This window comes from Tripterygium wilfordii, chromosome 9, assembly GCF_013401445.1.
Source record: "Tripterygium wilfordii isolate XIE 37 chromosome 9, ASM1340144v1, whole genome shotgun sequence".
NCBI classification, from domain to species: Eukaryota; Viridiplantae; Streptophyta; class Magnoliopsida; order Celastrales; family Celastraceae; genus Tripterygium; species Tripterygium wilfordii.
Window position 1 is genome coordinate 2,205,784 of NC_052240.1, and position 22,806 is coordinate 2,228,589.

The 22,806-nt window shown below is 31.3% G+C and overlaps 1 protein-coding gene and 1 long non-coding RNA gene across 9 annotated transcripts; both read left to right on the forward strand.

Annotated features, from left to right (window-relative positions):
* The first annotated feature begins 80 nt into the window (after positions 1–80).
* Positions 81–19,918, forward strand: LOC120005032. Of its 8 annotated transcripts, none has more exons than XR_005469717.1 (5): positions 81–540; positions 9,884–9,965; positions 13,320–13,475; positions 14,072–15,352; positions 19,000–19,918. It is a non-coding gene; the product is annotated as an uncharacterized LOC120005032 (long non-coding RNA). The 8 variants fall into 8 exon arrangements; XR_005469718.1 differs by lacking the exon at positions 9,884–9,965 and adding an exon at positions 12,872–12,908; XR_005469716.1 differs by lacking the exon at positions 9,884–9,965 and having other exon boundaries at positions 12,872–13,475.
* A 1,522-nt stretch (positions 19,919–21,440) lies between these two features.
* LOC120005031 (pathogenesis-related genes transcriptional activator PTI5-like) lies at positions 21,441–22,417 on the forward strand. Its single transcript, XM_038854460.1, has one exon. The coding sequence runs from the start codon at positions 21,565–21,567 to the stop codon at positions 22,087–22,089; it is 525 nt and encodes a 174-aa protein (XP_038710388.1). The 5' UTR covers positions 21,441–21,564; the 3' UTR covers positions 22,090–22,417.
* The last annotated feature ends 389 nt before the right edge of the window (positions 22,418–22,806 follow it).

A 22,806-nucleotide genomic window follows, 5' to 3' on the forward strand; every position in this document is an offset into this window, starting at 1 on the left:
GGTACAATACGAGTAGGTTAAAAAATTTTCATGGGCCTCAAGCTCCCATTATAAATTGTTAAAGAGAGTTTCCGGTCCAGCCCAGTTGTGGGAAGCTTAACAATCACGCGAAGTCTTGATAGGAAACTCCGCATATAAAGGGAAGTGCCAACTGCTCGGACAAATTAAAAGCTCACGCTGTGACGCTGCTATGTAATTCACGATTCTTCTTTTCGGGTTCTTATGTTTCCTAATTCCTCGTTCCGTTCCTGTTCTTTCATTCGAGTTGGAGAAAAGGAGACGACGAAGAGAGAAATCGATGATCTGGAGATTGGGTTCATTCTCTTCCGATTCTCGTGTTTCTCAATTCCTCGGTCCTGTTCTTTCATTCGAGTTGGAGAAAAGGAGACGACGAAGAGATAAATCGATGATCTGAAGATTGGGTTCATTCTCTTCCGATTCTTATGTTTCTCAATTCCTTGGTCCTGTTCTTTCATTCGAGTTGGGGAAAAGGGGATCGAGAGCAATTGATGATTTGAAGATTGGATTCATGGTGTTCAGGTAATGATTTTATGCTTCTCCTGATTTTGAAATTTGAAAAATCATTGCTGTCCTCCTCCCTTAGGCGGAAATCCACAATTCACTTTTTTTTCCTCTCTAACGGCTCTATTTTTTAAAATAACACAAAAGTATCTCTAATTGTACTCTGCGCTCTACCTCTTTCAAAGTCAACGGCTCTATGTTGAAAATTATTCTAACGGCTCTCCCTTCAATAATTTCTCAAATCCTATTCTGTGCCTATCCTTTCAAATTTCAACGGCTCAATTTTTTAGAATAATTCTAAGGGCTCTCAGATAATTTCTCTCTCTCAAATTCTCTTTGCTTTCCTTCTTGGTGTGTATGTTGTATTCCTTGAACTTCTTTTAAGAGCATCGTCTATGTGTTTTTGTTGGAAATTGAATGGGTAATGTGTTATCTTTCCTAATTGATACTTCTGATTCTTTCTTTTCCATCCACTATCAACAGCTGAATCTAAAATCTGAATTCATCTCAAAGTTTGAAACTACAGTATTTTTTTTATTCATGCTATCCATACTATTTCTCGCTTACTTCGCCCTTCTCTCTGTGCATATGTCAATGATTAGTGTCGGCATTCTCTGAAATTATAGCTCTTTTTATAGTTATTTGTGGATGATTGCTTCTTGATATGGTCTTGATTATATCTTATTTTTAGATAATTTTGGTTTTCTTGAATTTTTATATTATTAATTTATGTATTCAAGTCCGGCTGTGATTTCTTCCTATCTGGGAGTTAGTTTTTTTTTTTTTTTTGTGGGTTTTTCTTTTTACCTCTTTATTTGATTTTTTTGCTTTGGGGTTTATTCACAATTTGACTTTAATTTTGATAATTTATTTGGAATTATCTCTCTCGTGGCTTCTCTTTTGGATTTTGTTTTCAGCTACTATTTCGGTTTTCATGTTTTGTTTTTATTTTGTTGATTTATGTTTTCATGTTCTGGTGTGTTTTTTTTCCATGTGGGAAATATTTGGTTTCTTTTGTTTTTTTTGGTTGCTTTGCGGGTTTTTCTTTCCTCCTTTATTTGTTTTTCTGATTTGGGGATTATTCAAAATTTGACTTTATTTTTAATCATTAGATTGTATTTCTGATCTTTTCCCTTATGATTTTTCAGTTGGATTTTTGATTCAAGCCAATTCTTCTCTTCGATTTTCAAGTTTTGTTTTTATTTATGTTTTCATGTTTTGGTGTGCATTTTTTCCATGTGGGAAATGATTTTATTTTTATTTTTTTTCCTTTTCTCGCTTCATTTGGTTTCTGATTTGGAGATTATTCATAATTTGACTTTGATTTTTGATCATTAATTTGGATTTATGATATTCCCTCATGGCTTTTCTATTGAATTTTTATTTTGAGCTATTTTTTCCTCAAGTTTTCATTTTTTTTCATTGATTTATGTTTTCATGGTTTTGTGGAATTTTATTTTTTTTTAGTTTGTGGGGTTTTTTTTTTTCCGTTCCCCCATTTTTTTTGGTTTTTTTACTTGGGGATTATGCCTAATTTGACTTTGATTTTTGATCATTTATTTCGATTTATTGATCTTTCCCTCATGGCTTTTCTATTGAATTGTTAATTTGAGCTAATTTTTTGCTTTTCAGTTTTCAGTTCTTTATTCATTGGTTTTGGTTTCATGTTTTTTCTTTCCCCATTTTATTTTTTTTTATTTGGGTATTATTCGTGATTGGACTTTGTTTTTTTATAATTTATTTCAATTTCTGATCTTTCCGACCTTGATTTTTTATAATTTATTTCGATTTCTGATCTTTCCCTCATGACTTTTCTTTTGAGCTAATTTTGCTTTTTCCGTTTCAGTTTCTTATTCTTGATTTATACTTTCAGGATTTGTTGGAATTTTTTCCATGTGGGAAGGATTTTTTGTTTGTTTGGTTTGTGGGTTTTTTTTTCTTAAACTCTTTATTTGGTTTTTTTGATTTGGGGAATACCACATTGAAAATGGCCTACCTCTTAACACCAACTAAACATTTTCCCTAGTTAAATGAGTTGGGCCAAGCCCAACTTGCTAGCGAGGGAGTAACAAAGCCGTGCGGGCCGATGTATTCACTGAAACCAGACACCGATTGAGGGTCTGATGTATCCTCGGATACCGAACAACCCAAAGCGGACAATATAGTTGGTTGTATAGGGTGTTTCATTTACAACATGGTATCGGAGCAATTCGGTCCAGTTGGGTCTTTGTATGGGGTGTTGGATTTATAACAATTGATGATTTATTTGGATTTCTGATCTTCCCCGTACGATTTTTGCTCTTTGCTTTTTGGTTTTCATGTTTGTTTATTTATTTATTTATTTATTGATTTATATTTTCATGTTTTGGTGTGATGTTTTTCCACGTGGGAAGGATTTTTTTTTTGGGTTTTTTGAATTATCTTCCCCCACTATTTGATTTTTTTTTTGTTTTAGGGATCATTCATGATTTAGGATTTATTTTTTGATAATTAATTTGGATTTCTGGATCTTTCCTTCATGGTTTTACTGTTGAATTTTTTCATTTGAGCTAATTTTGCTTTTCAGTTTTTATTTTTTCATTGATTTCTGTTTATTTTTTATGTGATTTTGTTCCATGTGGGCACGATTTATTATTATTTTTTCCATGTGGGAAGGATTTTTTTAATTTTTTTGGTTTTGTTTTTATGTTTCTGGAATTGTCTTCCCCCACTATTTGATTTTTTTGTTTAGGGGATCATTCATGATTTGGCATTTCGATTTTTCATCATTAATTTGGATTTCTGGATCTTTCCTTCATGTTTTACTATTGAGTTTTTTAATTTGAGCTAATTTTGCTTTTTTATTTTTTCATTGATTTCTGTTTTCTTTTTTTTTAATGTTATTTTGTTCCATACGGGCACGGTTTATTATTATTATTATTGTTTTGGTTTGTGGTATTTTCTTGATTTCACGATTTGGGATTTGATTTTATATTATTTACTTTGAATTATCTTCCCCTATGGTTTTTCTTTTGAATTTTGATTTTTAGCTAATTTTCCTTATTAAATTTTTTTATTGATTGATCTTTTCTTATTTGGTGTATTTTTTTCCACTTGAGAAATTTTTCTTTGTGGAATAATCTTTTCCCCCTTCGGTTTTTTTATTTCGGGATTAATTATAATTTGAGATTTATTTTGATCAATTGTTTGGATATCTGACACTTCCTTGTTGGCTTTTCTATTGAAATTTTATTTTGAGCGAGTTTTATGCTCTTTTTTTTTTTTTAATTTATGCATTCATATTTTGATATGGGTTGTTTTTAAACATCAGGGAAGGATCTGGTTCTTTTTCTTATGTTTGAATCGTGGAATTTTTTCCCCTTATATTTGTTTTTTTGATTTGGAGATTTTTTTTCATAATTCGTCTTTGATTTTTGGTTATTTATTTGGATTTCTGTTCTTTCCCTCGTGTCTTTTTTCTATTTTATTTTGAGATAATTTTGTTTTGCAATTTTCAGATCTTTATTTATTGATTTTTGTTGTCATTTTTTTTTTCATGCGGAAATGAATTTTTTTTATTTTTGAGTTTTTTCTTCACCCCTTTAATTTATTTTTTGATTTGGGGATTGGTACTTTGACTTTGATTATTTATTTGGATTTCTGCTATTTCCCTCCTGATTTTTCAGCTAATTTTACTTTTTTTTTAATTCATTTATGTTTTCTTATTTGGGGTATTTTTTTTCCACTTGAGAGATTTTTTTTCTTTGTGGAATATTTTCGTCCCCCTATGGTTTTTTTATTTGGAGATTTGATAATTTAAGATTTATTTTTGATCAATTGTTTGGATATTGTACATTTTCTTGTTGGCTTTTCTATTGTTTTATTTCAATGGTTTTACTTTTCTTTTTTTTTTATTTATGGGATTTATGTTTTCATATTTTGATGTGGTTTTTTTCCCATATGTGAAAGATTTGGTTTTTTTCTTATGATTCGTGGAATTTTCTTTTTCCCCTGTATTTGTTTTTTTGGATTTGGGGACTTTTTTTTTCATGTTTTGTTTTTATTTTGTTGATTTATGTTTTCATGTTCTGGTGTGTTTTTTTTTCCATGTGGGAAATATTTGGTTTTTTTTGGTTTTTGCTTTGTGGGTTTTTTTCTTTCCTCCTTTATTTGTTTTCCTGATTTGGGGATTATTCAAAATTTGACTTTATTTTTAATCATTAGATTGGATTTCTGATCTTTCCCTTATGATTTTTCTGTTGGATTTTTAATTCAAGCCAATTCTTCTCTTTGGTTTCCTTTTCTTCCTTCATTTGGTTTCTGATTTGGAGATTATTCATAATTTGACTTTCATTTTTTGTCATTAATTTGGATTTATGATATTTCCCTCATGGCTTTTCTATTGAATTTTTATTTTGAGCTAATTTTTCCTCAAGTTTTCATTTTTTTCATTGATTTTTGTTTTCATGGTTTAGTGGGAATTTTTTCCACCTGAGATTTTTTTTTGTTTTGTTTTGTAGTTTGTGGGGTTTTATTTTCTTCCCATTCCCCCCTTTTTTTTGGTTTTTTTACTTGGGGATTATGCCTAATTTGACTTTGATTTTTGATAATTTATTTGGATTTATGGATCTTTCCTCATGGCTTTTCTATTGAATTGTTAATTTGAGCTAATTTTTTGCTTTTCAGTTTTTATTTTTTCATTGATTTCTGTTTATTTTTTTATGTGATTTTGTTCCATGTGGTCACGATTTATTATTATTTTTTCCATGTGGGAAGGATTTTTTTTCCTTTTTTTGGTTTTTTTTTTTTTTGTTTCTGGAATTATCTTCCCCCACTATTTTATTTTTTTGTTTAGGGGATCATTCATGATTTGGGATTTCGATTTTTGATCATTAATTTGGATTTCTGGATCTTTCCTTCATGTTTTACTATTGAGTTTTTTAATTTGAGCTAATTTTGCTTTTTTGGTTTTTTATTTTTTCATTGATTTCTGTTTTATTTTTTTATGTGATTTTGTTCAATGCGGGCACGGTTTGTTATTATTATTATTGTTTTGGTTTGTGGTATTTCTTGATTTCACGATTTGGGATTTGATTTGGTTTGTGGTACTTTCCCTCGTGTCTTTTTTCTATTGAATTTTAATTTTGAGATAATTTTATTTTGCAATTTTGATCTCTTTATTCATTGATTTTTGTTGTTATGTTTTTCTGTGATTTTTTTTCCATGCGGACATGATTTTTTTTATTTTTGAGTTTTTTCTTCACCCCTTTAATTTATTTTTTGATTTGGGGATTGGTACTTTGACTTTGATTATTTATTTGGACTTTTTCTATTTCCCTCCTGATTTTTCTATTGAATTTTTTTCATTGGAGCTAATTTTGCTTTTCGGTTTTTATTTCTTCATTGTTTTTCTTTGTTTTGTTTTTGGTTTCTGGAATTATCTTCCCCACTACTTGATTTTAATTTTTTTTTTTTTTGGCGATCATTCATGATTTGAGATTTGATTTTTGATCATTAATTTAGATTTCTGGATCTTTCCTTCATGGTTTTACATAGAGTTTATTAATTTGAGTTGATTTTGCCTTCGGTTTTTTATTTTTTATTTTTCATTGATTTCTGTTTTCTTTTTTTTTTGAAATGTGATTTTGTTGATGGGCACGATATATTATTTTTTATTTGGTTTTGTTTTGTGGTATTTTATTGCGCATTTTTATTTGTCCTTTTGTTTTGTTTTGATCTAATTTTGCTTTTTTAAAATTCATTAATGTTTTCTTATTTGGTGTATTTTTTCCACTTGAGAGATTTTTTTCTTTGTGGAATATTTTTGTCCCCCTATGGTTTTTTTATTTGGAGATTTAATAATTTAAGATTTATTTTTGATCAATTGTTTGGATATCTGACATTTCCTTGTTGGCTTTTCTATTGTTTTATTTCATGGGTTTTACGTTTTTTTTTCTTTGCATATTGGACTTTGTTTTTTGATCATTTATTTGGATTTCTGATATTTCCCTCATGTCTTTTCTATTGAATTATATTTTGCAGTTTTCAGATGTTTATTCATTGATTTTTAGTGTCATGTTTTTCTGTGATTTTTTTATTTTTGTGTTTTTTCTTCACCCCTTTATTTTATTTTTGAATTACCCTTTATTTATTTTTTAATTTGGCGATTGGTACTTTGACTTTGATTATTTGTTTGGATTTCTTCTAATTCCCTCCTGATTTTCTCTATTGAATTTTTCTTCTGAGCTACTTTTGTTTTGCTGTTTTTTTTTTTTTGAGCAAATGATTTATGTTTTCATTTTTTGGTGTGAATTTTTATTTTGAGCTAATGATTTATGTTTTCATGTTTTGGTGTTAATTATTTCCCTTCTCGTTTTTTGATGATTTATTTGAATTTCTTGTATTTTCCTCCAATTGACTTTGATTTTGATCATCGCTTTTCTATTGATTTTTTCTTTTGAGCAAAATTTTTTCTGTTCTTTTTTCATTGATTTTTGTTTTCATGTTTTCCTGTGATTTTTTTTTCTTCATGCGGGTATTTTGTTTTTGGCTTTTGGGTTTTTTTTCACCTTTATTTTATTTTTGAATTGGGGATTATCGGTAATTTGACTTTGATTCTTGATCATTTATTTTAATCTTCTCTTTCCCTCATGGCTTTTTCTATTGAAAAATATTGAGCTAATTTGGCTTTTTGATTTTCAGTTTTAACTCTCTTTTTTTAAATTTATTGATTTATGTTTTGGTGTGACTTTTTTCAAGGTGGGAATAATTTTTCCTTTCGTTTTTGATTTATTTTTGATTTAATTGGTTTTTTGATTTTTCGGATTATTCATGATTTGGGGTTTTGTTTTTGATCATTAATTTGGATTTCTATTTTTTTTCCTCATTGCTTTGCTATTGAATTTTCAATTTGATGTAATTTTGCTTTTCAATTTTCATGTTCTTATTGAGTTTTTTTGATGGATTTTGGTTTTTTTTATGTCTCTGATTTTATTTTACCCTTTATTTTTTGAGATAGGGGCTCCAATTCCCTCTCAAAAATCATGTAAATCATGATTTTTTTCAAGCAATATTAGAGTTTAGGAGTTAGGAATTAGTGTTTAGGATTAGGGTTTAGGGTTTGAGTTTTAGGATTTAAGGTTTAGACTTTAAGATTTAGAATTTAGAACCTTTTTTTTTTAAAAATCAACTATATTATAACATTATGAATATCTAAATACTTAATAACAAATTTTAATTCGTGATTAAACATACTTTTGAGGGGAGAATTGAAATAAGGAAATGGAACCTCGCCCTATACCTTATTTTTGTTGCTTTGTTTTGTTTTGGGATCTTTAATGATTTGAGATTTGATTTTTCCTACATGGGCTTTTCTTTTGAAATTTGATTTAAGCTAATTTTGCTTTTCATTTTCATATCTGGTGTTTTTTCCACTTAGTAAAGGTTTTTTGTGGAATACTTTTCCCCTTTATTTGAATTTTTATTTGGAGACTTTTCATAATTTGAGATTTGTTTGTCATTTATTTTTATACCAAACTTTTACCTGGTGGCTTTTGTATTGAATTTTTATTTTTTGTGAGTTAACTTCTCGGGTTTAAAATTATTTTTTGTTCTTTGTGGATTTTCATATTTTGATGTGATTTTTTTCCTTTTGGGAAGGGTTTGGTGTTTTTTTTTGGTTTGTGGATTTTTCCCCCATGGCCTTTCTATTGAATTTTTATTTTGAGCTAATTTTTTTTTTTACAATTTTCAGTTTTTTATTCATTGATTTTTGTTTTCACGTTTTTCTGTATTTTTGTTCCATGTGGAAAAGATTTTTTTTTTGTTTGTGAGTTTTTTTCTTTTCCCTTTTATTTCTTTTTTTTTCATTGGGGGATTATTCATAATTTTATTTGGATTTCTGATCTTTCCCTCATGACTTCTCTATTGAATTTTTATTTTGGGCTAATTTTGCTTTTCAGTTTCTAGTTCATTCATCTATGATTTCTTTCATGTTAAGGTGTGAATTTTTTCCGCATGGGAAAGGATTTTGTTGTGTTTGATTTGTAGGTTTTTTCTCTTCCCCTTTATTTGGTTTTTCGGTTTGTTGATTTTTTATATGTAATTTAACTTTGATTTTGATCATTTATTTGGATTTCTTTTATTTCCCTCAAGGCTTTTCTATTGATTTTCTGTTTGATTGATTTTTGTTTTCATTTTTTCTGTTTTTTTTCTATGCGTAAATTTTTTTTTTGTGGGTTTTTCTTTCCCACTTTATTTTATTTTTTTATTTGGGTATTCTTTGTAATTTGACTTTGATTTTTGATTATTTATTTGGATTGGATTGATCTTCTCCGTTTTCTTTTTTTTTTAATTTATTGATTTATGTTTTCATGTGATATTTTTTTTCATGTGGGAGGAAATTTTTTGGTTCTTTTTTGGTTGTGGAATTATCTTTACCCCTTTATTTTATTTTTTTGATTTTTCAGATCATTCATGATTTGAGGTTTGATTTTTAGTCTTTAGATCATTAATGTGGATTTTTTAATTTCCCCTCATGGCTTTGCTTGCTATTGAATTTTTAATTCGAGTTAATTTTGCTTTTCGATTTTCGTGTTTGGTATTCAGCTTTTCTGCGTACTTTCTTTTCTGGCATAATGGAGTTAATTTTGCTTTTCGATTTTCGTGGTTTCATTGATTTGTTTCTCACATTTTTTGGTGTGATTTTTGTCCATGTGTGCAGTTTTTTGTTTTGTTTTGGTGGGATCCATTCATGATTTGAGATTTGATTTCGTTGTGTTGTTTTGTTTTATTCATTTTTGTTTCATGTTTTCATATGATTTCTCTCTATGGGAACTCTTTTTTTTTTTACAGTTTCTTGGATTTTCTTTTCCCCTTCTATCCAGTTTTTTCATTTGGGGATTATTCATTATTTGGGATATTTCCTCATGGCTTTTTTGATTGAATTCTTAGTGTGAGCTAATATTGCTTACAGTGTTTGGCATTTTTAGGTTTACTTTTTCTGTTCAAACTTGTTCAGTTTACCTTAGATATGATTTTTTATTTTGGATGTATTTTTTGATTGTTGGTTTCTATTTTTTCGTTTCTAGATTTTGGGATTATCTTAATCATTGATTTTTTTTCATTGAACCATTACCTCAGAAGTAGTGAATGTGAATCATTCTAGTCTTGAGTTCTTTTTTTATGAGATTGACTAAGGTTGGATACCTACATTTAGAAAGATAAAAGACTGGAAGTATTTTTTTAATATGGTCGTCTCTTACATTTGTGCTAATATTTTTCCAACTTCTTTTGTTTCCCTCCCTCAAACGGCTTTAATTTGAAAACATGCATGTGTGCATTTCACATTATGTTCTATTTCTCTGACAACTCTGTTTTGAAGTTTTTTGTGGAATGAGGATAGGTTTGGTTATCTAAAGATATCATTTCTGATAGATATGAAATCCCAACAGAAAAGATTTGAGGTTTGTATTTCCTTCTCATCTTAAATTTAATAACCTAGTTTTTCAAATATTTCCAAATGCTTTTTCATGGAGTACATAGATTTGACTTTTGACAATGCTGTTTGATTGCCTTCGGTCTCTTTTGAGAGTTTAATATCTGAGGTTTTTGTTGGAATATTAATAGGTTTACGTGTTGAGCTTACTGAAATTAGATGGGTATTTGCGTATATGTTAATGGTTACTGTTGACATAGTCAGAAATTATAGCTTTGTTTTGACGTTATAGTCATTTGGGGATTTCTTCTTCATGAGTACTCGATTAGATTTTATATTTTTGTCTCTTCCTTTTTCATCTTCAAAATCAATAGTTGAATCCTAAACTCCCTCCCTCACTCACACTCTCTCCCCTTCTCTGCGTGTGTCAATGATTGATGTCGTCCATAGTTTATGGTCATTTCGGAATTTCTTCTTCGTCCCTCTCCCTCCCCCCCCCCCCCCCGCCCTCTCTCTCTCTCTCTCTCATGTCAATGATCGATGTCATCTATAGTCTGTTTTATAGCTTTGTTTAGTCATTAAGGGATTTCTTCTTCTATAGTCTGTTTTATAGCTTTGTTTAGTCATTAAGGGATTTCTTCTTCTTCATGGTTTATCTTATTTTGAGTTAATGTTGCTCACGGGTTTTGAGGTTTCGTTTAATTAATTTATGTTTTTAGTGTGATTTCTTCAACTGGGAAGGATTAAAATTTCTTTGTTTTTGGCTTGTGGGTTTTTCGATCCCCAAATTTATTGGGATTTTTTAATTTTTTTGGTGGATTTTAATTGATAATTATTTTTGATGATCTAAGTATATGGGTTGTTTTAAATGCCATCGGGGCGATTTAAAATAATAGCAAGCATAAGGCTGGCTATTCCACATTTGTTTTTGGTAGATACTGCTATCATATATGTGCCTCTTCTTTTGACTTGATTGGGTTGCTTTTCTTTTGTATATGACAAGATTGAATTTGATCTAAATGAATTTTTTTATTATAACTGATAGGATATGATGCAGTCTTATTATAAATGTAACTCACAAACTAAAGGAGAGGAAAAAAAATCTTCCAATTAATTGATTTGATGTGGCTCTGTGCAATGACATTGAAAATCATCTCTCTCTCTCATTCTGCACATTTTTGCTTGTGATTAAAATTGAGCATTCACATAAAATTGTTTGAATGCTTCCATTGGATGAGCCAATACTATTTGTCACGTCTTTACCTGTAAATTTGTCTACATGTTCAAAAAGGAATTTTGTGGACGAGGATAGGTTTGGTCTCCTTTTTGTGGACGAGGATAGGTTTGGTTATCTGAAGATATAATTTTTGATAGTTATGAAATTCCACCAGAGAATATTTGAGGTTTTGTATTTCCTTCTCATCTTAGATTTACTAACCTAGTTCTTCGATATTTCCAAATGCTTTTTTCATCGAGTGCATGCCATAACAATTTTAATTGTCGGGAATTGACATGTATGTATCTTGCTCTGTTTATGCTTGTTTTTTTAAAACTTTCCAACAACTTTTGTTCCCCTCCATCAAACAGCTTTAATATGAAAATATGCATATGTGCATTACACATTACTCTCTATTTCTCTACAACTCTGTTTTGAAGTTTTTGTGGAGTGAGGATAGCTTTGGTCATCTAAAGACATTTCTGTTTTGAAGTTTTTTTGTGGAATGAGGATGGGTTTGGAATTTTCTTTCCCCTTGTATTTTTTTTTTATTTGGAGATTATTCTTAACTTGACTTTGATTTTTGATCATTTATTTGGATTTCTGATCTTATGGCTTTTCTATTAAATTTTCATCTGAGCTAATTTTACTTTCCGGCTTGAGTTTTTATTTATTTATGTTTTCATGTTTTGCTGTATTTTTTTTTTTTTCATCTGGTAAGGATTTGGTTCAGTTTGTTTCTGTTTTGTGAAATTTTCTTACCCCCCTTAATTTTTTTTTATTTGACAATTATTCATATTGTTGGATTTGATTTGTTCCTTATTTTTTATTTGACAAGTTATTTTGATTTGGGATCTTCTATTCATGGCTTTTTGGTGCTATGTTTTTTTTGGTTTCATTGTTTTGTTTTATTAATTTTTGTTTTCATGTTTTGGTGTGATTTCTTTCTATGTGGGAACGATTTGATTTTGTTATTGTTTTGTTTTTTTACAGTTTCTGAAAATATCTTTCCCCTTCTATCCAATTTTTTGATTTGGAGATTATTCATTATTTGGGAATTGAGATATTTCCTCATGGCTTTTTTGGTTGAATTCTTAATCTGAGCTAATTTCGCTTATGATTTTGACATTTTGGGTTTATTGGAGCTTTTTTCAGTTTACCTCAGATGTGATTTTTTATTTTGGATGTATTTTTTGATTGCTGGTTTCTTTTTTCGTTTCTGGATTTCGGGATTATCTTAATCATTGATTTCTTTATTAAACCATTACCTCAGAAGTAGTGAATCCTTCAGAAGTCTTGAATTTTTTTTATGAGATTTACTAAGGTTGGACCTCTATTTAGAAAGATAAGACTAGAAGTATTTTTTTAATATGGTCTCTCTTACATTTGTGTGCTAATATAAGGTCTTTAGATGAATAGGGGATGGCTTAGGATTTTTATGTTATGGCAATACTTGTATGTTTGGGTTTCTAGGACCTCTTTATACAAGGAGAAACCTTATGTTCTATGAGAGAGGTATATTTACTGAAGTTTTTGTCAAGATATTTGCTTTGCGTTTCCCTTCTCACTAAGGTATTGTCATCAATACTATTTTCTATTTCCGCGTAATCTTCTTGTTCTTCCTCATCTTAATGTTGTCATTGTTGTTTGCCATTTCATTCCAATATAGCCTGTAGGTGATCTTTGCCTTTTAACCTCTCTCTTTGTTGGAAAAGTAGGTGTTGATGGAATCTTTTAACACTCATATTTCACAAGGTTTGCTCTCTAAATTCGTAATTTTAGTAGTTCTTGCGTCATTACATTATAGTCAATTACTATATTTAATTCCAACGTAGGTTTAGGTGATTCAGTCTTTTATTATAATATCTTAAGAAGAAGTACATGAGATGAAAGAACAATTTTAAAGTTCAATAAGTTGTCTACTCGTGTGTTATTTCAACTTTAAGATTTTATTGGATTTCTTCAGATTGAAACTATAAACCCTCTCTCTGTCATTGTATAGGCCACTTCTACGTGTTTTTGCTTTTAAAATGTTGCATGGATTCAAATATATGTTTTTTTGGAAGGGGACATGTTTGGTTACGAGAAAATATTATTTTCAAGAGAGGTCAAAACCCAACAGAAATGTGTGAGGTATTAATGGTAATATGGTTTAAATTATTTCAGTGAAATGGTATATTATTTTATGAGCCACTTCTACGTGTCATTTGCTACTGTTGCATGGATTCAAATATATGTTTTGTGGAGGAGGACAAGCTTGGTTACTGAAAAATATCATTTATGAGGGAGGTCAAAGCCCAACAGGCCACATAGAAGTCTGAGGTTTGTTTTTGTCACTGTCATCTGTGTTTTACTTTCCTAGTTCCATAAGTATTTCTGAATATCCAAGTGCATGCTTGTTTGTAACTGTGAAACTGAATATGATTCAACGTATAATTTTGAGTTGATGTGACGTTGCACAGTCTTTTGTCATAACTGCATCTTAAAAAGTATAGGAGACAAAAGAATGGCTTTCAAAGTAAAAAATTGGTTGTCGATTCTGGAGTAATTTCAAGGTTTTCTGGATTTCTATGTATTTGATCCCCTTTCTTTCATTTGCACCTTATTGGTTAAATATTACAGTGAAATGGTATTATTTCATGAGTGTGTCACTTGCCCTTCAAAGTGTCTTTGTGAATGAGGACAAGTTGGTTACCTGAAAATATCATTTTTCTGAGAGGTCAAAGCTCAGCAGAGAAAAATGAGGTGTGTTTTTACTGTCATCTTTGTTCTACTTACCCTAGTTCCTTAAATATTTCTGAATATCCATATGCATGCACATCTGTTCATAATATTCAAACTTATGCTCAGTGTAATTACAATGATGATGCAAAACCTTGGTCATGTTACATTTCCTCGTGCTTACCAAAATGAAATAGATCAATATGATGGTGTTGTAGGTGGTGATTATCTATACTTGTTTCAATTCTCTCTGGGTGCATGCTGTTGTTTAAGTTGCAGTTACGATAGGTATATAACTCTGCCCTATTCACATTCTGAGAAATATTGTTCCCTTCTCTCAAATAACTATAACTTGAAAATATGCATATTCGCATGCACATCGCTTTGTTCTCTAACAGCCTCTTAGTGGCGGATTATTTTTTCTCATTTTCATGTGATCATTCTTTTTTGAAATTTGATAGTAACAATTGGGATGCATCGAATCTTGTGCAACCTCTTTGTTTTGGTGAAAAAGAAGATATTGCATGGTCATTTTAACATAACCATATTTTTCATACCCCGCTTTCTAAGTTTCTAACTTAGTTTGTGGTTGCTTTAGATGAATTGTCTTAGAGGAGTTGTGACTTTTTGGTCGTTCTTGTCTTTACTTTCTTAGGAATTACGTTATGGTTTTTGATGAGCCAAATATATGAATTGTTTTAAATGCCATCTCGGCGATTTAAAGTAATAGGCAATAGCAAGCATGATAAGGCTGGCTTTTCTTTCTACTGGATTGGATTGCTATTCTATTGTATATGACAAGATTGAATTTGATCTAAATGAATTATTCTATTCTAACTGATAGGATATGATGCAGTCTTAGGAAAAAAAATATTCCAACTAATTGATATGATGTGGCTTTCTGTACAATGACATTGAAAATCATCTCGCTCATTCTGCGCTTTTTGCTTTTGATTAAAATTGAGTTTTCACATAAAATTGTTTGAAATGCTAGTATTGGATGAGCCAGTGAGCTAATATTATATGGCACATGCCTTTACCTATAAATTTGTGGACATTTTCAAGAAGGAATTTTGTGGATGAGGATAGGTTTGGTTATCTAAAGATATCATTTTTGATAGATATGAGATTCCAGCAGAGAATATTTGAAGTTTGTATTTTCCTTCTCATCTTAGATTTACCAACCTAGATACTCGATATCTCCAAATGCTTTTTATCATGGAGTGCATGGTAAAACAAAATTTTATGTCAGCAATTGACATGTATGTATCTTGCTTTGCTTACGCTTGTTTTTTTAACTTTCCAACTTCTTTTGTTCCCCTCCCTCAAACAGCTTTGATTTATGCAGATGTGCATTTCACATTATTCTCTATTTCTCTGACAACTCTGTTTTGAAGTTTTTTATGGAATGAGGATAGATTTGATCATCTAAAGATATCATTTCTGATAGACATGAAATCCCAACAGAGAAGATTGAGGTCTGTATTTCTCTCTCATCTTTCAATTCTCTGTGTGTTCTATCTTGTTCTAAAAAATATAGGGTCTCTCATACGTTCTCATTTCAATGTTTTGAGTTTTGACTTGGTGTGGTCTCCTTCTACTTTCTTTTGATGTTTGCTTTCAATCCTCTTTGATGCTTGCTTTCAATCCTCTGAATGCGTATCTGTCTATTAATTATATTGGCAATAAAGATAGTTGTATATGTTAATTTTACAAATTCTAGAGACATCAAAAGGATGGTAATATGTGTTCTTGGCGCATACATTCACTTGATCTGCTTGACAATGCTGTGTGATTTAGGGATGACAAAAAAAAACCGATTCGAGCATTATCCATAGGATACCCGGTCCATTTAAAATCCGAAAACCGATCCTATAGGGTTTGGAAACGGTTTTGGTTTTGATTTTCAAACCTGTTACGGTTTAGGGTCGGGTTTGGTTTTTTATGTCGGGTTTAGGGTACCCGAACCGTTTAATTAAAAAAGTGAATTATAGTAATAACATTATAAATCATATATGTAAAGATATATTATTAGGATGCTAAATTTAACATGATCAAGCATATTAAATAAAATAATATAATAAAATTATAGATTATACATTCAAACTTGAACAACATGATAAGTGGTATTATTTTTTAAGAAATTGAATAATACATTTATTAAAAAATAAAAAAAATTTAAAAGTTAAATGGTAAACGGGTATCCGATGGTAAATGGTTATAGAACGGTTCCGGTTTTGAAAATTTAAATGGTTCTTTAAACGGTTTTGGTATTCACTAATTGGAAGAGTACCCGACCTGTTGCCATCCCTAATTTGATTGCCTCTAGTTTCTTTTGAGTTTAGTTTCTTTTGAGTTTAGTATATGTGGTTTTTGTTGAAATACTAATACGTTCACGTGTTGAGCTTACTGAAATTAGATGGGTATCTGCATGTATATATATTTCTTCTTCATGAGATCTAAGATCTTGATTAGATATTTCTGTCTCTTCCTCTTTCATCTTCAAAATCAATAGTTGAATCTAAATTCATCTCAAAGTATGAAGCTTTATCGTGTTGTTCCTAAATTCCCTCCATCCCTCCCTCACTCTTTCTCTCTCTCTCTCCTCTCTCTCTCTCACTTCCTCTCCCGCCCTCCCTCTCCTTCTCTCCCTCCCTCTCCTCCTCTCCCTTTCTCTCTCTCTCCCTCTCTCTCTCTGCGTATATGTCAATGATTGATGTAGTCCATAGTGCTTTGTTTATGGTCATTTTGGGATTTCCTCTCCCTCTCTCTTCTTCTCTGCCTCTCCCTCTCCGTATATGTGAATGATTGATGTATATGTGAATGATTGATGTGGTCCATAATATTTTTTATAGCTTCGTTTATGGTCATTTGAGGATTTCTTCTTTATGGTTTATAATTATTTTGAGTTCATGTTGCTCACGGGTTTTGAAGTTTTCATTAATTGATTGGACTTTTTATTTCGAACTTTTTTTTTTTTTTGTTCTATAGGTATTTGAGTTTTATCTATTTTTTATTTCATGTTTTCTGTTTTGTTTTGTGACTTTCATTTTGTTCCCTTTGTTTTTGTTTCTTTATTTATTCATACTATTATTTGTTGCAATTAATTGTAGTTGGATGGATTTGAATTTGATTTAGGATTCACTTTTGGCTTGTATATTTTTGCTGTTTTTAAATACGATGATATTTAAATGTCAAATAACCACCAAAATATGATTTAATTTACAATTATTTTTAGCGGATCATATTGACGTCAAAAGGGTCGTCTTTGATAATACACGTCATAGATTATCGTATAGAGATGAAAAAAAAAATCCATGTTAAGTGGAATTATTCAAATGAAAAGAGAGAATGTTTTTTAATTCTATTAGTCAAAATTAGTATTATTAAAGAATTATAATTGAATTCTATTTGTTGAACGAATATACACACACATCACTAGTTCATACACTAAAGTTGGATGGAAGACTTCATTGATACTTATAATTTTAAGTATAATATATAATCATGCTTAAATGTCAGATAAAAAATAAATAATATATTAGAGATTGGCTCTGATATATCGTATTTAGTTTTTGAACTGCATTAAGCACGACTATTTGGATAGATCGTCTTGTATACATAAACATCAACGTCTTTGTGCAATTTATGTTCCTTTCCTTTGGATGTAAATCATCTCATTTGTAATTCAATTGAATAAGGATTATAAAAAAAAAAAGGAAAATAATGATTTTTTTAGAAAAAGGAAAATAAATTATTTTAACTATAACTTAGTACTTTTTATAATATTTTTTTATTATTGGTTTCTGTGTATACAAATTTTAATTTTCAGCAGTATATTAATTCCCCAATCTGTTACATTTATTTAGTAGATTGTAATATATCCATCCACTGCTGCTTGTTTTTTGCTTACTTTTTTTTTGCGTATAGCACTACCACTGGATAAGCTTATTTATTGTAAGATAGAAATCTTTATTATCTGAACGCTAGGTTTGTGATTGGATCACTCTCTTTAAGTTGTGTCGATCTCTTCATTCTCTGAGTTCTCCCTCCCCCCAAATAGCACCCTCTAAATATTTAAATGAAAATATCGAAATGAAAACACTACACATTTATAAAATAAACATTTATAAACTTACATAAACATGTGGTATACTTATGTGGTTTATTTAATAAAGTAAGTTTTTTTTTTAAATCTATGTGACATGTCTATCTGACTTGTCACCTATATTATGTAAGTTTGTGTATAGAAAAATTATGGACATATATCATTTTGGATATCGAAATCGCACTTGGTCTACTATTTTTTTTAAACAAAATAACACTTCACGCTATTCACACGCGACATTGTTAAAATAATAATAATAAATAAAACTAATGACGTTGCAAACAACGTCTTTGCATTTATTTTGTTAAAAAAAAAAATTTAATGACGCAGATGTGAACCGCAACATTACTATTATTTTCTTAAAATATTATTCAGTATATTGTTTATCCTATGTAAGATAATATTTTATGTTTATATTAAAAGTGAGAATTCTAATTGAAATTCTATTCAATATTTTTTATTTGATGCATATTAATTCTAGTATGACTATATTTACAAAAATGAAAATGAAGAGATAAGGATAAACGTAAATTAGAATAAAAGTGATAATTATAAAAAAAAAGGTTTATTAATGAAAATGAATAGATAAGGATAAACATAAATTAGAATAAACATGATGAAAATGAAGAGATAAGGATAAACGTAAATTAGAATAAACGTGATGATTATGAAAAAAAGTTTAATGATATTTAAAATTGTATTCTGTTGTTATATTTAAAATGGTACAATTCAATTTAACTTATATTCAATTTTTTATTTATTTTATTTAATTTTTATTAATTCTAAAATGAAGAGATAAAAATAAACATTAATTAGAATAAACATGATGATAATAAAAAAGTTTTATTATATTTAAAATAATATTCTGTTGTTATCTTTAAAATGGTAGAATTCTAAATCAACTTCCATTCAATATTTTTTATTTTTTTTATTTAATGTTTATTAATTCCAAGATGATTTTTTATTGTTTTTTATTTGTATCTCATCTTCTAACTCTTTATTCTTTATATTCTCCAGCTAGGACGGGCGGTAGGAAACAACTGAATCGATCCACCTCTGTCATAGGAAGATATTCTCAACTTCCCTGCTAACACGACTGAGGTAATTCCTGACACCTAGAACCACCTCGCATCCCATCATAGGATAGCGTCAGACGTGTTGGATCAGGTTTAAAAGGAAAGGGAGCGAGTCCCTAACGATAACTTGGGTAAGAATCGGACGGTTCATAGTTGGACACACGTCCCTCGTACTGTAGTATAAATAACCAAATCTCACCAAAGGTGAGGGATCTCCTTTTTCTCTCTCGGAGGCTAACTCTCTGAAGTCCTCTTCGACACTGCTCCCATCCCAGTCATTCTTTCACATTTTGGATCAGTTCTCATTTACTCCTCTTACATTCGTTTATTTATTCAAAAGAGCATTTGGTTTCCTCACTAACTTGAGCGTCAGAGTGTCTTTAGCAGGTATTACACCGGTGCTCGGATCTCACATTGGTTCCTCTATCCAGTTCACAGGTTATTGGTAGCTCAATGTTATAAATCTTTGATTGTAGATTTTAGCCTCTACACTTTGCTCTTTTAATGGCTTTGCGTTGGAATTCCTGGGCTATAAGTTCATATGTAGTTGGGAATACAAGTTTAGTGGCATCAGAGAATATAGGATCCATGGCAGCCGGGAATACATGATCCATGACTACCGAAAAATGAAAATTACTGATGAGGAACAAGACGATTTGAGGAAGAACTGGGGAAGAGAGAGGGAAATGAAAAATTAGGAGTTTCAACTTTTGGTCCCCTAAACAAATGAAAAAATAAAGAATATTTAACTAACACCATATTAATCTGACGATTGTTGATGTTGATTGGTTGGGTCCAGTGTTTTCCAACACTGGATCGCCCCTCAATAGAGTAATGCTTGTAAAAAAAAAAAAAAAAAAGAGACAAATATGATGCTTGAGTAGTTGGTTTGTAGCCTATCATTGTATCATCACATTCAGTGAATAGGATTGTTATTATGGTATTTAAAATATGCTCATTGTGTCATTTTGGAGGGAAAAAAACTATTTTCTCTATTCAAAGTTTCTGACCACGTGCGATATCATTGAAAAGTCAAAGACAAAGAATCGGTTGAAAGGGGCCGCGGGCTGGGATTGTTTTTATGGAATTTCGAGGAATTAATTAAATCTCAGCCATTTAAATTTCAGCCATTGATTTCATCTTATGGCTGAGATTTAATATCATTAAATAAACCCGTTAAAACAATAGCACTTTCTCTCAGAGCAAATCAACCTCTGTGGAGAGAACCCTTCCGGCCTTCTCCACAAGCGACCACCATTCTCACCGGCAACGGCGACCACATTCACACCGGCTACAACGACCACTCACACTAGCCCTTCTATCTGGGTAGTTAACCCCCTTTCCTTAATTCAATTAGTAATCCCTTTTCCTATCGGTTTTAGTTAGACCTTCTTTCAGACTCATAAAAGTACCTTGTCTCTGTCTTCTGCCTTCGAAACTGCAGCTGCAACATCAGCTGTTCCCGATCCAAGCTCATGGAAATGAGTCTATTTTCGGAATTCCTTTTTATGTCTACGCTAAATGTACCAAAATGGAGAGAATAGATTGATTTGTGGTCATATCTGTTGAATCACTTTGCTCCGAAGCATGACCAAGAGAGGTAATTGGGGTTGGTGGTGTGGTAGAGAAGACTGAAGAGCAGAGAGACATGATTTTTTGTTGATGGTGTTGCCTTGTGGCAGAGAAAAAAGGGAGAGATACAGCGGTGTAACACACTTGTCATTTGGAGAACCATTCGATAAAATAAATGGTTGGGATTTAAAAAATTTCAGATCAGTCCCCCAAAATCAATTCCAGCACCCTGTCCGGGAAGATTTCTTTAACAAAAAGGGACCCACATATTAGCACCGCGATGAGGTCACGTGAAATTGAATTTCCAAGCTACTGACGTCATCCCATGGAGAAACGTCAACGTGATCTTTTTCTAGAATCTTCTCGGACGGAACTGGTTATTTTAATTGGCCATGGTTTTGCCATAATTTGCACAATTACCATATCGCTGTTCATTCCACTGTTTCCAAGCATAAAATATTACTCACTAAAACCTTTTTCTTTCTTTCCGTCCTTTCTTATGTAGTCCCACATGCCAGTATACTCGATATTTTGGAGGTATTTCACTGATGAAAGGATTACAGACTAGACTTCTTCATTCCAGCTTGGCATCTTGTCATGTCATCGCTAATCAAGCAAATTAAGTCGATGCCGTGTAAAAGAAGCCAAGACCTATTTGTTTTTGTTCCTTAATTTGCACTCTAATTCAACCGACATTTCCCTGGGAGGGCATCACCGTAAATACTGCTACAAACAAGGGCAAAGATAATCCAATAGCCACCAACCAACAGGAAAAGCATATTCTCGGACAAATATTACCCCCCACGTATGCCCCTGCCACGCAAAACTTGGAAATTTAAGAGGCAGAGCCGCCATCAATAATCCAATCTTCAGGCTTCCTCGCAAAATCCCCTCACAGGGAGCCAGAGAGGCTTAATTTTTAGCAAAAGAAACCATGGTTTCTGGCTCGCGAAGTGAGTTACTACCATTAAATGAGAATGATTCACAAGACATGGTCATATACCAAGTCCTCAATGAAGCCGATCAATCCATGCCACCAACAACGTCCTCATCAGTAGTGCCACCAAGAAACCATAGCAACACATCAAGCATACTCCAACCCGCAAGGATGTTAGGGAAGAAGCACTACAGGGGCGTGAGGCGTCGTCCGTGGGGGAAATATGCTGCGGAGATTCGCGACTCTACACGACAGGGCGCACGTTTATGGCTAGGCACGTTTGAGACTGCGGAAGAGGCTGCTTTGGCTTATGATATAGCTGCTTTCAGGATGCGTGGTGCAAAGGCACTACTTAACTTTCCAGCTGAGGTGGTTGTTGCATCTTCTTCTATGCAAAAGTTCAAGCCAACTTCGAGGTCAAAGAAGAGTGATTTGGATTCAACAATTACTGAAACATCACAATCGGAGTCGGAAAGTGGCAGGACTGAGGAGTTTTCGCTTAATCTGGGATTAAGTAGTTAAGTTATGGTTGGCAGGGGAATTTGCCTCAATATCATTCTTGCTGCGAAGCATAACCTTAAGGGCTTGCCCGTTTGGGGTATTCAGGAGTGTTGGTTGAGAGGTGTTGAGATTTTTATATATAATCTTATAGAGAGGTTTTGTCCTAACAATCCCGAATGCCTTAAACAGTCAAGGGTTGAGAGGTGTTTGGGACGAATACCTCCCAATCCAACACCCCTGAACACCTTAAATGGGTAAGCCCTAAATCGTTGAAGAAGTTTGATGTAAGTTTAATATTGTTGTATAGGCCTTTAACGAGTTTAATAAGAAATTCTCTGTTTATACCATGCTTGTTCGTATAGGGTTGAAAATTACAAATTTGTTCTCTTTGTTACGCAATTTGGTGATTTGCTCTATCACGGGTCTTTGAAATCTTTATTTTTATTTATGTAACCTACAACATCTAATATCAGTATAAACTCGGATCGTCAGACCCGTATTCATAGAAGTTTCCCATGTGACAACATTGTTTAGGGCCAAAACCTAACATGTGACCATGAGGGTATTGCTCATAGCTTATTTAAAAAATGGTATTGCTTATAGTGATAATCAAATTCAAGATTTTTAAAGTCCATACGTTTTAAGTCCATTTGAGATTCACCGTCAAGTTATTACCGAAGTAGTTGTGTCTTTGAAATCATGTTTATATAATAATTGAACGACAATAATCTGGCACGG